This window comes from Epinephelus fuscoguttatus, linkage group LG4 (genome assembly GCF_011397635.1).
Source record: "Epinephelus fuscoguttatus linkage group LG4, E.fuscoguttatus.final_Chr_v1".
NCBI classification, from domain to species: Eukaryota; Metazoa; Chordata; class Actinopteri; order Perciformes; family Serranidae; genus Epinephelus; species Epinephelus fuscoguttatus.
In genome coordinates this window covers 8778603-8795553 of record NC_064755.1, presented here as the reverse complement: position 1 = coordinate 8795553, position 16951 = coordinate 8778603, and the positions used below count along the sequence as shown (strand labels likewise).

Below are 16951 nucleotides of genomic sequence, written 5' to 3'. Positions count from 1 at the left end.
ATCCTGTTCATTGCCCAATTCTCACCTCAAACATTTTCAGAAACATATTTAGTGTACTGTTCAGCTGAAAAATGAGTGAGGTTGTGACTCCGCTGATATGTTAAAAAATGCCAAAATCAAGCACTGCCCAGTGGCAAACTCTCTCATTTTACAGCTAAACAGTACACTAAAATATGTTTCTGAAAAGAATTGAAGCAGAAGCACTAGGAAGTGGAGGAATGTGATTTTTTTTCTCTCAGATTTAATGTCTCATGTACTACTGTCAGGATATAGTGCCAGTTTCTTCAAATATGAGAAAAACTTATTTTAATAAAAGTTGCAACATACAGCTTTATTTTGAAAGGGGGAGGGGTCATTTCTCTCACTCTTTAAGTGTGTAACAGTGAGCAAAGATTCTGGCTCATTTGAACTCAAGACTGATCTTAACAGTTATATTTTTTTCCACAGTCTCCATTTTAGATTGGTGGTAACTTTAACTTTTCTCTTCTTTCCACTTCTCTCTTTATCATCATCCATTCACTTTTTTTGTCTCTTCTTTTTCCCCTCCCTGCCATCTCTTTCCATTTTCTCATTCTCTTCTGTCTCCTGTCTGTTTATTCCTCTTTAATCTCATCCTCCTTCTTTTATTCCTCACTTTTTTCATCTTTCCCATCCATTTTATTTCTCCCCTTCTTCTTCTCTCCTCCTCCGCAGAATCGCATGCACGAGTCTCTGATGCTGTTCGACTCGATCTGCAACAACAAGTTCTTCATCGACACCTCCATCATCCTCTTCCTCAACAAAAAGGATCTGTTTGCAGAGAAGATCAAGAAGTCTGCACTCAGCATCTGCTTCCCCGAATACACAGGTAGAAAATAACAGGAAAGAATTGTCAGTTTTCCTGAGAGCATTGGTGAGAAATAGCACCTCTCCAATCACGTAAGCAGCAACCAGACTTGACAGGTGCACCAAATTGATTTCTCAGAGAACACAAAAAGCTGCAAACCAGTTAAACTCAATCCAATTACACAGGACCAAAAAAGCCTGATATACCCTAAATTGGCTGATCAATTTGCTGGGATATAAAATGAGGGAAACACAACAAAAACACAGCTGTACCATTTTAGCTTTGCTCAAATTGCTGAGGAAAGAGGTTTACTGGGCTGTTCATCTGCAGACTGCAAAATAGGACCACTACTACACAGAAGGCGGTCTTAAGAATATGTCTCAGGTGCAGTTTTAAAGGAATATTTTGACAATCTGGAGTACTTTGGTGAGAAGATTGATGCCACTCTCATGCCTGTCAGTTAAGGATGAAGCTGGAGCCAGCAGCCAGTTAGCCTAGACACAAAAGAAACACAGTGAATGTAACTTTAGTTTTATGAGAACGAGAACTGCAAGAAGTGGCAGAGGGAATGAGATGACCCCTGGATGTAGGCGAGACATGTGACCCGAGTACAGATTATCAAAGTTTACAAAACTGCAACTCAGTGAGGATAAAGACATTTCATGCACAAGCTGTATATTACACTGACGGACGAAATACATGGGACACAGTAATGGCTTGACACGTCTGCCGCAGCATTCCCACAGCAGAGCACACCTATTATATTCAACTGTAGCTGTTACACTGACCAGGGAAGCTGCACTTGCCCTTACAGGCATCTCACAGCTCTTCATTATTTTCACGCAGCTAGTCTATTTTTTTTTTCTCTCTCTCTCTCTGTGTGGCTTGCAGCCCTTTCAACAGGTCAAATCTGCAAAGAACTGTGTCAAAAATAGTACAATTAATAGCTCACTGAACCAGAGGTAATGTGACGCAGCAGAGTAACCTTTTGGGTATTTAGAGAAAATAGCACTCTTGGTCAGTGTGATTGCTACTCAGATTCTTACTGAAATTGTTTTAGAAAATTGTACCTGTTTATGTACTTAACTGTGTGTGTGGGTGTGTATGTGACAGTTTATATTCATTCTCATGTTTGATGTTTATACTGCCCTCTTGGACATATATGTTTATGTTTATAGATACATACATACATACATACATACATACATACATAGACTACATTTCCAAACCCTGCATGAACAACTGCATTAGCACTTGTCAAAACTACACACAGTGAAGCTGGCAGCAGTCCATCAATCACACACTATCAAGACAGAATCTATCTAGCAGGTAGCTCCGCCTAAGTGATACGTCGCATCCGTGCCCCATGTATTTCAGCGATTACTCTGTTTGTCTCTGTTAGTAGAGAGTCCTGTAGTTCACTGGTAAATGAGAAAATTGTAGAGTAAGACTGGGCTTCATGGTCAAAGAAAGTTTTCGTATCACATCTACACTTTTGACCACACTGGCTAATTCAGTGTCACTCGTATACATGAGTCAGAATCAGAAAAGGATTTATTGCTCAGTAGGTTTTTGACTTCGCTTTGGCTTTTTGGTTCATACATTAAACATGCAGTTAACATATTAAGAGAAATAAAAAGAAGCTCAAGTACTACAGCCCTCAAGAACATAAATATAGAATTAAAAAAAATCCAAGAAAAAAATTACAGATACTTTTACAAAGTACTATAATGTAACAAATATGTACAGAACACCCATTCCAGAATCAGCTGTTTTGTGCAGGAGGTGTGAAAATATTAAGCTGGCAACGTGCAAAAATTCGAGTGCTCTCTTTCACCCTTTTTCTCTCTTTGCCCAGAGAAGCAGAGTATGTTTAAATATTATTAGAATAATATAAAGCCAAACCTCCAGAATGTAGTGCAAGCTCTAGTTACCAGATCTGTTTTAGAAAACCAAATCATAGATTGCAGATGCATTACTAAGGAATTCATGAAGTGTTATCAAAATCACCGTAAATCTGAAACCTTATTAGACGTTTATGGATAATGTAGATGTCTGTAGTGATGGAAGGTTGGTTAAAGGAGATGGTCTTCTACATTTCAAACAATGTCGAGTCAGGGAAGTCTAATAAAAAGGAGGATACAAGTCCTAAGAGTGTCGTATGGAATATGAGTGAATGTCTGAGAAAAAATTAAAAACATTTTGGAAATATTCTCTGAAGAGAGGAGCAGATGAGTCTGTTATATAAGAAGTGCATCATCTCTGATTTTCTCCGTCTGTCTTTTGTCTCGCTAGGACCCAATACCTATGAGGACGCAGCAGCCTACATCCAAGCACAGTTCGAGAGCAAGAACCGCTCCCCAAATAAGGAAATCTACTGTCACATGACCTGCGCCACGGATACAGGAAACATCCAGGTGGTGTTTGACGCCGTGACCGACATCATCATCGCCAACAACCTCCGAGGGTGTGGCTTGTACTGAGCACGCCCGCACACCCCTGTAATGTCCTCCCCCTTTGTCCCCTCTTCTCTCTCGCCCCTCCTGTCCTCCTCCCCTCCTCCTCGCTCCTGTTCCTTTGACACTGCTGTGGAAATGATGATGGTGATGATGACGCTGATGATTTTGCTGATTATTTAAAGAAAAAAGAAAGAAAAATGCAACTAGGTACATATTAATAATGAGGATAATTTAAAAAAAATAGGCATACGTATATATAAATATATATATATATAATGTTTTTAGTTCTTGTCTCTTCTCTTCTCGCTCCGACTTCTCCTCCTGATGTTCTTTGGCCCGCTGCCGAGCAAACAAATTTGTTTTAGTAGAAAACACGAAACCCTGCAGCCTTGAAAAACTTCTTGAACAAAGTCAATGAAAGCCTCCGTTCCCCGTCCTCCTCTCTTTTTCTTTCTCAGCCGTGTCTTTTGTTATTAACAAAAACAAATCCTGTACTTTTTTTTTGCTTTTTTTTATCACTATAAATATGACTTCTGTTTTATTTTTGTTGATCGTGTGTATATTTATTACATGACTGTCAGTCTGTACACTGATTTTTATTCACATTTTGCCTCACCTTGACACTTTTATTTGTGTATTATTTTGTTTTTGTTTTTTTTGTTTTTTTTGCTATAGTAGTGATTATGTAATAACAATATTTGCGGAAATATGTGAAGATCTCGATAGCACTAGAAAACAGCAGACGGGTCGGCGAAAACCTTAAAAAACTCTCAAGACCTGCTGAAACTGACAACACTGATTTTAACATTTTGTTTACATTAGCCAAGACATTTTAAAATGTTTGTTGTCAATTTCCTTTTATGTTTTATTTTTTTTGGGGGGGGGGGGGGGGAATTTACTCCCTGCAATCCGGTTTTTATTGACAGGAAGTGAGGCTTCCTGTCTCCCAAACCTGGCCTTAGCCATTAACCAACAGTCGGTCGTGGCCGAGCCTGAGAGCCAATAGGAAATGTGCTAAATGTCCTCTCGGTGCCATGTAACTGAGGTACTGTACTGTAGATAGCTACGCTTTTAGAAGCAAGTACACAACGTTATAACTCTACTTTCTTCACTGTTATAACCTCTAGACCTACTAACATTCTCCATGTAAGGAAACTCACTCTGGGTTTGATAATGGTTGATTAATTTATTAATTTATTTATTGATTGATCGCCTGTCCTACACATACCACTCTCTGTCTCTCTCTTCATTTGCACACCACTTCTCTCATCTTTCTTTTTGCCTTATTTTTTTGCATGGCGCCTTGCCGTCCTGATTTCGGGCTCAAAGGGCCCCTCCTTTCTTTCCAACCCTTCTCTTCCCTCCCTCTCTTCCTCCTCTTCTTCTCCTCCTCCTAAAGCCCTGACACAGATAGCATGAGTTACTCAAGCCTTTGTATAAAGAGACCAGTTAATTCATAAAAGTCAAAAAAAAAAGCTTCACCTAGAAACTGTTGAGATAATAATTAAACAAAAAACATTTGAATAAAAATAGCAAAAAGATGAATAAAAAGAAAAAAAAAGAAAATACGAAAAAAGAGCTAAGAAGACAGATAGCAGAAGCTGAAGGATGACTGGTTCCTGAATGGGACGGGGTGGGGCCAAATAAACAATAAAAAATGTGACAGTCAAAGTTTCAAATAGTTGAAAGGTCATGTGGGAGGTTTGGAAGAAGAAGATTTTGGGAAACGTAGAATTCAAACAGTTAATAAAGGACAAAAACATCTATAATAATTAATAAAACCAATGAAGATGGGTATTACTGCATCAACAACCACAACAACAACAATGATCATTATGATCCTGTAATATCCTAAATATTTCTTGTGCTTTGTAGCTACAAAACATTTTTTCTCTATATCTCTGTTTTTTAAAATCAAGATGTTTTGCAAAGGGTTCCGGTTTGACAGCGAGCTGATTCGGAACCGCGCCGATCTCAGACTGACCCCGTGTTGTTGTAATGCTCTGAACTGTGCCCCGACCCACCCATCCCTTCCCCTCATTTTACCGTTTTGCCTGTTTCCCTGCATTAGAACCGTGTCCTCACTTTAGCCTGACTCAGAACGATTAAATATAATATTATAACAATATCTATTTTTTATTATTTCAGAAAAAAATGAACCACTTTTTTTGAGGAGAGCACGTTTCTGGCTGCGTCCGCTAGTTAGGGACGCCGCATGTTCACACATCGACGCTGTATAAAGTCATGCTCCTTTCTTCTTCTTTCTCTCTGTCTCTTTTCAGTTCGACACACACCTTCCAGGTCTACAATGAAAAGCACAGTTCTCACGTCTCACACACACACACTTGCTTGCACTCACACAAACACACAGACACATAAAATAAGTAGATTTGGAAATTTGTTATCTGTTCATACCTAATCTATGTTACCCCTCATCGCTCTATCTATCATCTATCTATATAGACCTCTCTTTCTTGCCTTCTTGATTTCTAGTTTTGAAAAAAGAAAACAACTGTGTATAATGACATGATATACCTGTTTCTTTGGCATTCTGTTCCTGTTACCTTCATTATTATTTTTTTTTTACCTCCTCTTTGTTCTGTTCTTTACCCAGTGAATGCTTTTTTTCTGTGCAGCTTTTTTTCTCTCTATCTCTCTATCTCTCTCTCTCCCTCTACTCCTCTTTAGTGAATGGTTGTTATTTCATGTGGGATGTCCGTGCTGGAAAAACCAATCGAATGTAGTGTTTACATTAAAAAGCCACTGTTTTCATGACTACAAAAACCTTCCTCTGGCCTCCGAGTCATTCACTGTCACTGTGTCTGTGTTTTTACCTTTCAGCTTTGAGGAAACAGCTGCCAGGTGTCATCAGTCAGCACAAACCTGTGAAGCAGTTCAGAGCAGATATGTTGAAATTAAAGTGACAGTTCACCCCAAAATCAAAAATACATATTTTTTTTTCTCCTACCTGTAGTGCTGTTTATCAGTGTAGATGTCTTAGGTGTGAGTTGCAGAGTGTTGGAGATGTAGGGGGACTACATGACATTGAGTGAGGCGAGTGGCGGCCGTGTAAAGCACAGTGTCCTGACTGTATTTACAAGACCTATTAACCATTACGCACAGGTGACAGGCATGTTAGTCATTTTGGTAACACTTTACTTGAAGGTATCTACTTAAGAGTGGCATGATATCTTAATGAAAAATCAAAATGGTACCACTTTACTTTAGGTCAAATAATTTATTCATTACACTGTCATAATGGTGTCATGACAGCCAGTTTTGTGTCGTATCCTGCCACACATCTGTCTGACCGAGCGTTAGAATCGCTCTGTAACCTTGCACATCTAATTGTAGTAATTATTATGTCAACTTGTCATAAACACAGAAAGAGGTGTATTTTTTTTGTTAATGTCAAGTTGTTATGACAAAGACATCTTCTGGTAATGTCATCCTGGTTAAGGTCAAGTTGTCGTAGTAAGGACATCCCAAACAAATTAAATGTCAACTTGTCATGACAAAGACAACTTCTGTTAATGTCACTTTAATTGATGTTAACTTGTCATCATCAGGACAACCCAAACAATGTCAACTTGTCATGACAAAAACTGAATAACACTTAATGACAGCAGTCATAAACATTTATGACGTGTACATCATGTTCATGGCAGGTTCATGACTGTGTCATGTCATAGTTATGACAGTGTCACGTCACCCTTATGTAGAGAACTTCAAGTAAAGTGTTACCGTCATTGTAAATGTCTTTCAGCAGCGAAGACTGTAATTAAAGGGGAGCACCACCGAAATTCAGAATGCCAATATGTTTTATTGTTTTTTCTTGTTTATACCCAAATGAGCTTTATTCTATTGTAGTGTTCTCAGTGCTAACACAGAAAATGCACCCATATACTCAGATCAGTCCCCTGGATGCTCTCAGTGTCATCTAGAACATCTTTCACCATTCATTGTCTATGGAGCAGATCCAGACTTTATACCCTGTGACATCACACATCTAAGTTTTAGCACTCTAGTTTATGGATTCTGGAGAAAGTTGATGATGTTTACGAATATTTTTCGACTGTCTTAGACCATAGGAATAACATGTATGAAATGTGAAAACGGACGTACTTCCCCTTTGAGCTGACAAACACATTTTTTAGACATTTTTATCCCAAATTCCGGCCACGGTGTCTCCTGCACTCTCCGTCATCTGGTTTAAAGCAAGGAGAAGGACATCAGCAATCTGTTATTTATGATATCCCAATCAGTGCAATAGACAAGCGGAAATAATATTTTTTGCTATTTTAGGTGGAAAAACTGGATATTTGTAAAATATGAAAGCAGGAATTATAGCTACATAAGTGATTTAATAATATTTTCATGATTCAGAGAGTTAAAAAACCATTGATTTACTAACTTATGAAGACTACTTAATAATTTAATGAAAGGGTTCTCATTTGAATTCCAAGTCTTCTTTATTCCAGTGACAGCAGAAGCTTGTTGCATGTATGAATTATTCATAACTATTTGGCAGCGCTCCAAATACACAGTATGTTCAGTGCAGCATGTTTCAATATCACTGTGTCACCAAGTCAGGTCTCCGTAGCATTTTTGCCTTCAAGTCTCAAGTCATGTCGAGTCTTGGCACACAGACAGCTCATTTTAATTTGTTCGTAACAGCTATTACTATAGCAGTCAGTACTCGGGACAATCAGGACAAGTGCTGGTAATTCGGGACTGTTTAGAATTTTTCAGGACGTCTGGCCACCCTTGGCTGTAGAGATGTCTGCCTTCTCTCAAATATAATGGAACTAGAAGGCACTCAGCTCGTCGTGCTCAAAGTGCCAAAAAGATACGCATTTAAAAACCTTAACAGCGATGTCTCCAGATATGACCAGGATACTCAAGATAATCCACAGATTTCATTGAGTGCAGTTTCATGTAGGAACTATTTTCTTGTCATTCAGCTACACTGACCAGTGGTATCGCTACTTAATCTGTGGATTATCTTGAGTAACTGGGTCATGATTTCTGGAAAGAGACGTTGCTGTTGAGTTTTTCAAATGTATTTCTGGTACTTTGAGCACCACAAGCCAAGTGCCATCTAGTTCCATTATGTTGAGAGGGCAGACATCTCAAAGGTTAATATCTCCAACACTCTGCACCTCACACCAAACCAATCTGACACTGCAGGTACGAAAAAAAATGAAAAATATGTTCTTTTGATTTCAGGGTGAATTGTCCCTTTAAAACCTGCATGTTAAACGTAAATCCTCCAAAATAGTTAGATGCTAGCACGATAAATTCTAAATTTAATTCAGATACCTGGTAAAATGTTTAATCAGATGGCTCACTGGCTCCCAAAACACGAGAGCTTGCCAGCAGAAATGTAAAACACTCAACAACAGGAAATAAAATGAACACAGTGCCATGGATGAAATGAAATCCAGCATCAAGATTATTATTGGTGCGCACTGTGACATCAAATGAGACAGTGCTGATGATCTCCTTTAATTGCATTTTAATAAGCTCTGGCTGTTTACAGCTGGGTGTTGTATAGCCAGCAGCAGGCAGCCCGACGCTGCTGCAGTCACAGAGTGAGGAATTAAATTATCTCAGGGGACAAAACTTACATTTGTGTTTGTAAAATAAATCAGGCTGACCCAAGCAACTTTTCATAGACCACAGTTCAATCCCCACAAAACTTTTCCAGAGATAATAAAGCCCATTGTTTCATCTCAGTTGTTGCATTATTCTTAATGTGCTCTGTTTTTTTCCTCAGAACACTTTTATTGTTAGATTACTGGTATATTAAAAATCATACTCATAGTTTTTAATGCCATCTGGAATAAAATGAGCCTAAGTGAACCCAGTCATGGTGACTGCATGTTAAAATTGGCTTTCATTCCCATCAGCTGTGATAACATTTTACTCATGAGTAATTTTTATTACTGATTGGAGAAGCGGCAACACCATTAGACACAGCTTTACAAGCAATCATGTGGGCTCACAGGAGAGCAGGGAAATTTTAACCCTTGCTGGTGGTGGGAGTGTAGGGAGAGTAATGTCAGTTGGTTGGTCTTCCTCTGACCCAGACTAGAATATTTCATGATGGTGCATGGATGGCCATGGAATTTGATTAGGATACTTTGTGTTCCCCAGATATGATATTTTGAGTTATGTGATGAAACATCTCTGCAACTTTTGGATGGATTGCTCTCAAGATGATGTAAAGTAACTTTGACGGTTCCTGTGACTTCTCATCCAGCACCCTCCTCAGGTCAAAGTTCAAATTTGGCCAATTCTTTTATGAACATGTTTATAACCAAATCAACGTATTAAGAGAGCTGAACACGGTGTGGCCACTCAGCCTTGCTTCCAAATTATTGCAGTGTACACTTGCAGTATTGCAAAAAAAAACCCAAACTTTATTTGTACAACTTTCCCAGAGCCTATCAAGTAATTTTATTTGTTTGATATCATGCCAAGTTTGTGGGCTCAGGCTGACCGGGAACACGTGGGGGGGCCAATGGGGGAAAGTGCATGGATGAATAAAGAGACCTGGATATAGCCTTGGAGGCAGGGCCTCGTTCAATCCATTAAGGTTGCTCAGTGGTGCATGAAGCCAAACAGGCTCAATTTCCACTGTGTTAAAGTTCCCCAGTCTTCTGAATTATTTGGCCCATAGAGCAAGCACACTAAAGACTCCCACCGGCCAAGCAGCTAACTTCTGGTTTAGCCCTCTGCTGACTTGAATGGGGATAACAATGATTTAATGATGTGGCTGTTCTAGACTTTAGAAATGTTATCAGACAGCGTATATCAAATCCCAATGGGGAAACAAATCATTTTGCAGGGGTTGTGACGTTAAAACAAAAGCTGATTTACAGACATCTCTTTCTTAATGTAAGTTTTTCAGGAAGTGTCGCTTTTGGCCTCAGGGCATTACATGATGAACCCGGAAGCAATGTTGGGAAGGTTACTTTTCAAATGTAATAGGTTACAGATTACAAGTTAACCTGTTAAATATGTAATAAGCAATGTGACTGTTTAATTACCTCATCAAAGTAATGTAACTTATTATATTTGACTACTTTTTGATTACTTTTCTAACAAATGTTTTAAACCAGGCAACAGAGCTGTAAAATGTCTAGAGGCTTTGACAAAAGATTCCTTCACAATGAAAAGAAGCAAAGCATCAGAATGTTACATGCTACATGTGAATTTTTTACTGAAAATAATTCAGTCAAATGCAACCCCTTTTTAATCACCAACATTTTAATTAGTAACTCTTATTCAATTAAATATTTTTTTCCTCAGTAACTGTAGCTGATTACAGTTACATTTATTTGTAATTTTATTACTGTAACTAGTTACATGTAACTAATTACTCCCCAGCACTGCCCAGAAGTTGTAATTCCATGGTTTGCCACTATGTTCATTGGCTCTAAAGCTCAGCGTTGGTCCTGATGGTTTGAGTGAGCTGCACATTAGGCCCGTTTCCACTAAAGAAGTTCCTGGTACTATTTTGGGGGCAGGAACTACTACAGGAACGTCCTCTTGCTCAGCCCTCTCAACATGTGTCTCCACTGAGAGAGTGGAGTATGAGGAAGGTTCCTGTAAAGTTACCGGGCTCTGGATGTGACGTAATCGTTGCGCGACCATTTTAACCGGGGCAACGCAGCAAAGAAACAAACAAAGAAGAACAACAACAAAGAAGAAGAAGCAGAAGTACGAAGCAGAAGTAAGAAGAAGAAAGCAGACATAAGCAAGACGGTAATCAACATGGAAGGAGCTGAGGTGGTTGCTGAGTTTCTGGCGCGTCTCTTCGTTTACATGGCGGTGGAAGCTATGAACGCGCTAACCCTCGTCTGCTGAGTTTTAAAAATGACGGCTATTTTGCAGCTTTCTGTTGACGTCACATCCCGCCTTGAGTATATCCAATCAGCACCAAGTAAATCCCAAGCCCCACCCAGGAGTTTTTCAGGGCCGTTCTAAGTACCTACTCCGAGGCAGGGACTTGTTTAGCCCCTGTAAAAGTTCCGGAACTCTGTCCTTCCGGGGTGGTTCCTGTGGAGACACGCACCAACGGCCCCGGCCCCGTAAAATTACCCCAAAGTTCCTGCGGTGGAAACGGACCTAATGTGAAAGCAAACACAGGAGCTACAAATCTTTTGTGGCATATGTACTTAACACACAACTTTTATTCAAGTGAGTTCTTATAATGCACCAGTGCCAAATCCCTGCAAATCTAATAACATTTTCATCAGCTTCAGCTGTATTATGTGTGTAATGATAACTAAGAATCTAATGCTGTGCTAGCAGCTCTGTTAAGCAGGATCTAGGCACAGCTGTGCTTTAAGCCAAATGCAAAAAATTGTCATGCTAACACTGAGTTAGTTAGCAGGGTATATATTACCTGCTAAACATCAACATGTTAGCATTGTCACTGTAAGCATGTTAGTATGCTAATGTTTTACTCCACCCACCTAAACACCAGTGCAGACCATGTGGAATTTTATATTGTATAAACAAACATCAGGCTACAGCGTAGCTAACAGCATAATCTCTGCATCGACACAGTGTCAACGCCGTAGGTATGGCGTCAATTCGACACAGAAGTATAAATAGCACTTTGGACACAAAATAGGGTCCAGGATGAAAAATGCCAGAGCTCTCCTTAAACAAATCACAAGTTTAACCATTTTGGAAGTAAATGCAGAAACAGCAGATGAAATACTGTAATAATTATCCATAATTTCATTCACACACAAGCAATAGATGTATGTACTCAGTTTCGTTTTTTTAAAAGTCTTTAATTATTGACTTCCAGAAAAGGGGTTTCGACAATGTTGATAAGTGTACTTGTTTAAAACATATCTGTTCACTCATGTGGTTGACCTGTGATTAACTTAGTTCTTAAGTGCCTACTTGCTGCATCCCCAGAGGATGAACACCATGAACCCTACAAAGACCACGATCATAAAATAAGGGCTTTTTTTCTTGAAGGGGATAAACAGAAAAGATGGAGAGAGTTTTCACAGCACCCCCACACACACACACACACACACACACACACACACACACACACACACATACACACCCACACATGATTCACACATGATAACAGAGAGACACAAACATGTTGCTTCCTGTCTGCCCCTCAGTTGATCCCCACTGAGAGGAAGTCTTGAAGTGAGTTCAGAAACGAACACTTTTTCTGTCATGCACACACACACACACACACACACACACACACACACACACACACACACACTCTGTCAAATGCTGAAGATGCAAACTTCAACTCAACAACACTGAAACAAAACATATACACTACATCAACCCAAGAGGAGTTTTAGCTTTATAGATTCCCTCTCCTACTTCTTCATACATATACAGTCAACATGAAATAAGATCCTCATCCTCTGATGGTACTGAGGGTATTACCAGAATATTCTCCTAGGAACTCTAAGCAACACAGCATACTGCTATCTGTTCACGTTGTCATGACATCCTGATTTAATTTGTTGATAATGCGTATATCTGTGTCTACGCTGCAGACACACATTTCATCTGGAGCTGTGTCATGCCAGAACACTGATATATAACAGAAACGTGATCCTGCACATACTCAGCACGCGCACTTCAACAGATAACACATGCTCTAGCCTCCTATTAAGGTGTATTTCAACTGTACTGTGGGTCGTATTGACATGAAACATCACACACAGATCACAAGGAATCCCTGTCACGGGAGATAGAATAGTAAATGTGAGCTGGAGTGATAGGAGGCAGAGGGAGAGGGAGGTGGTGTCAGACAGTGTTCATTCACACATGAAGAGAGAGAGGAGTCTTTCATCCTCGCTGCTGTGGCAGTAGCTGTAAGGAAAAGGCAGGTTCATGGGGTTCAAGCATAATACAGAGAGAGGGGGAGAGAGGCTGGGTGGCTGGAAAGAGCCATCAGACCTCAGCAGAGGAGGAGGGAGGATGAACACAGAGAGAGAGATGGAGGAGGTGTAAGGAAGGGAAGCTCTGAATGTTATCTACTCGACTCAGCCTGATTGCTTTTTACAAAATCATTCAGTCACTCTCCTTACTTCTTACAATACTTACCTATCTGTAGCTGTTTAAAGGCTGCTCTGGCGTTTTTTCTTTTTTAAAATTGGACCAATTATTTCATCTTTATCGTATTTATTTATTTATTTGTTTGTTTGTTCAACTGGATCCCAGTTAGCTGTTGTATCACAGTAGCTGCTGTTCCCAGTGTCCACATAATTTAGCCCACAGTGACAGTACAAGTCAATACCATCTCTCACAACCTACACCTCAAAAATAACAATGAGCATACAGCAACATTTTGATACTGGAATATTATAATTATCATCTTTATTGTACTCACCATTGCCATAATGAGATCAACAATATCTATAATGTCCACTGACCTTTGTGTCACTTTTTCAAATACTGACCTTTGTATCTGTCAGCAGATATTATAGTTCTTTCAGGTGTGTGACCATCATCCAAAATGCTAATATAACCTTTAACAATACAGCCCAGTCACCAGAAGAAAGTGTTGGCATTCAACATTTCTGCCAGCCACAGACAGATCTGTTACATTTGTACATTTCAGAAACATCTTATCAACATTTCTAAAGTGACATAGCTCAGATTACATTTACACTGAACAAAAATATAAACGCAACACTTTTGTTTTTGCTCCCATTTTTCATGAGCTGGACTCAAAGATCTAAAACTTTTTCTACATACACAAAAGACCATTTCCCTCAAATACTGTTCACGAATCTGTCTAAATCTGTGTTAGTGAGCACTTCTCCTTTGCCGAGATAATCCATCCCACCTCACAGGTGTGGCATATCAAGATGCTGATTAGACAGCATGAATATTGCACAGGTGTGCCTTAGGCTGGCCACAATAAAAGGCCACTCTGAAATGTGCAGTTTTGCTTTATTGGAGGGGGGGGGGTCAGAAAACCAGTCAGTATCTGGTGTGACCACCATTTGCTTCACGCAGTGCAACACATCTCCTTCGCATAGAGTTGATCAGGTTGTTGATTGTGGCCTGTGGAATGTTGCTCCATTCCTCTTCAATAGCTGTGCGAAGTTGCTGGATATTGGCAGGAACTGGAACATGCTGTCGTATCCATCTATCCAGAGCATCCCAAACATGCTCAATGGGTGACATGTCCAGTGAGTATGCTGGCCATGCAAGAACTGGGATGTTTTCAGCTTCCAGGAATTGTGTAGTGATCCTTGCAACATGGGGCCGTGCATTATCATGCTGCAACATGAGGTGATGGTCGTGGATGAATGGCACAACAATGGGCCTCAGGATCTTGCCATGGTATCTCTGTGCACTCAAAATGCCATCAATAAAATGCACCTGTGTTCATTGTCCATAACATACGCCTGCCCATACCATAACCACACCGCCACCATGGGCCACTCGATCCACAACGTTGAAGAGAACACCTCTCCAATGTGCCAGACGCCATCGAATGTGAGCATTTGCCCACTCAAGTCGGTTACGACGACGAACTGCAGTCAGGTCGAGACCCCGATGAGGACGACGAGCATGCAGATGAGCTTCCCTGAAACGGTTTCTGACAGTTTGTGCAGAAATTCTTTGGTTATGCTAACCGATTGTTGCAGCAGCTGTCCGGGTGGCTGGTCTCAGACGATCTTGGAGGTGAACATGCTGGATGTGGAGGTCCTGGGCTGGCGTAGTTACACGTGGTCTGCGGTTGTGAGGCCGGTTGGATGTACTGCCAAATTGTCTGAAACGCCTGTGGAGATGGCTTATGGTAGAGAAATGAACATTCAATTCACAGGCAACAGCTCTGGTGGACATTCCTGCAGTCAGCATGCCAATTGCACACTCCCTCAAAACTTGTGACATCTGTGGCATTGTGCGGTGTGATAAAACTGCACATTTCAGAGTGGCCTTTTATTGTGGCCAACCTAAGGCACACCTGTACAATAATCATGCTGTCTAATCAGCATCTTGATATGCCACACCTGTGAGGTGGGATGGATTATCTCGGCAAAGGAGAAGTGCTCGCTAACACAGATTTAGACAGATTCATGAACAATATTCGAGGGAAATGGTCTTTTGTGTATGTAGAAAAAGTTTTAGATCTTTGAGTCCAGCTCACGAAAAATGGGAGCAAAAACAAAAGTGTTGCGTTTATATTTTTGTTCAGTGTATATGAGCTGAGTTTCTTATCACAAGGATGAGGGGGTGGTGGATGGCATGACACTTAGGCGAGACAGCAGCAGACCACTGTTTAAGACAACAAATAACATTTTTTACCAAAGGCTGGAACATTTAACAAAACATTGGGACATTTCTAGCCATTTCTGTGGAGACCAAAACAAGGTAAAAAAAAAAAAATCCAATTATCTTTTGGAGCTTTACTGCCTTTAATGACAGAATAGTTTGAAGTGTGAAAGGGGGAGAGAGAGAGGGGACAACATGCAGCAAAGGGCCGTGGGCTGGAGTCAAACCTGTGGCCCTGTGGCAAGGACATTGCTTTTGTACCTACATGAGGTGCCCACCCCACCTACAGTTTTTTTTTTCTTTACATGTTTTTCCTTAGGGCAATATAAAAAAAAAGATAAATAAATAAAAAAAAAATCAATGTTTTTTTTTTTATTTTTTTTTACAGTAGTTGTTATTTATGTATTTATTTATTCATCTACTAAATAGGCCCCTACCAAATGGTTGAGATGTCACAATGGAAATAGTAGTATTACCAGTGCTAGTATTATTCCCACATATTTTTTCTAGATATTTGATATTACAGTACTTTGAAAACATCTCACAAATCAGGAAAAATCATACTAATACAATTTTTTTCATCAACTATACAAAGGAATAACATTAAAAGTATGGTATTGACAACAGTGAATATTCATTCTTTTTCATTTCATAAAAATTGTGAATTAATCAGCATCACTACAAGAGTTGGGTATAACGCGTTACAAAAGTAACTGTACAAAGTAACGCGTTAGAGTACTTTGATTACTTTTTGCAGTAACAAGTAACCTAACGCGTCAGTTTGCTGTTTGACTAATTGCTGTTTGATTCTAATAACGAAGATAACGTTAAACCTATCAGTCTGAAAGAAGCCACGGAGCTTGTGGCTCGTTACGTGGTCGGAGAAATGCTGCCGTTGTCTTGGTGGAGTCTCAATAGGTGGAGTAGGACTCGCTCACTCACTGTCTGTTCATGTGCCAGCCGACATGTTGTTGTAGTCACCTAAAAGCGTCAGCAGATGGCAGGAGCTATATTTGAAGCGCCATATGTAAACTATCAAGCTACTGTATCTTCCACAGGAAGTTTTGACAAATGTTTCAGAATAAGAGCCTATTTAGAAAATGGAGGGATTCTCTAGCCGAGGTTATATGGGGCTTTTAATTTGAAACAAGTGTTGAGTTTGAAATGATGGTGCGATATGTTAACTTTACAAAGACAACAGAGCAGATAAACAGTAAATATATAAACACACAGGGGGATTAATAAATAACGGACCGTCTATAATGTAGTTTGTTTCAAATGAAGCTGGGAGCCTCTGCAGTTGTGGTGAGTAAAAGCCCCGCCGCTATTTGTTAATGTTATTACTTTATGTCCGACAGTGAGGATGTAG

At 39.8% G+C, this 16951-nt stretch overlaps 1 protein-coding gene and 1 pseudogene across 1 annotated transcript in view; both read left to right on the top strand.

Moving 5' to 3' along the window:
* Positions 1 to 4166, top strand: part of gnao1a (guanine nucleotide binding protein (G protein), alpha activating activity polypeptide O, a) — a 140336-nt gene extending 136170 nt beyond the window's left edge. Inside the window, exons 7-8 of the mRNA XM_049575087.1 lie at positions 694 to 847; positions 3122 to 4166. Coding sequence (XP_049431044.1) covers positions 694 to 847; positions 3122 to 3309 — 342 coding nt within the window. The 3' untranslated portion in view covers positions 3310 to 4166. The remainder of the gene's footprint in view (positions 1 to 693; positions 848 to 3121) is intronic.
* The window catches only part of LOC125887275 (uncharacterized), a 753166-nt pseudogene that overhangs the window by 560488 nt on the left and 175727 nt on the right, over positions 1 to 16951 (top strand).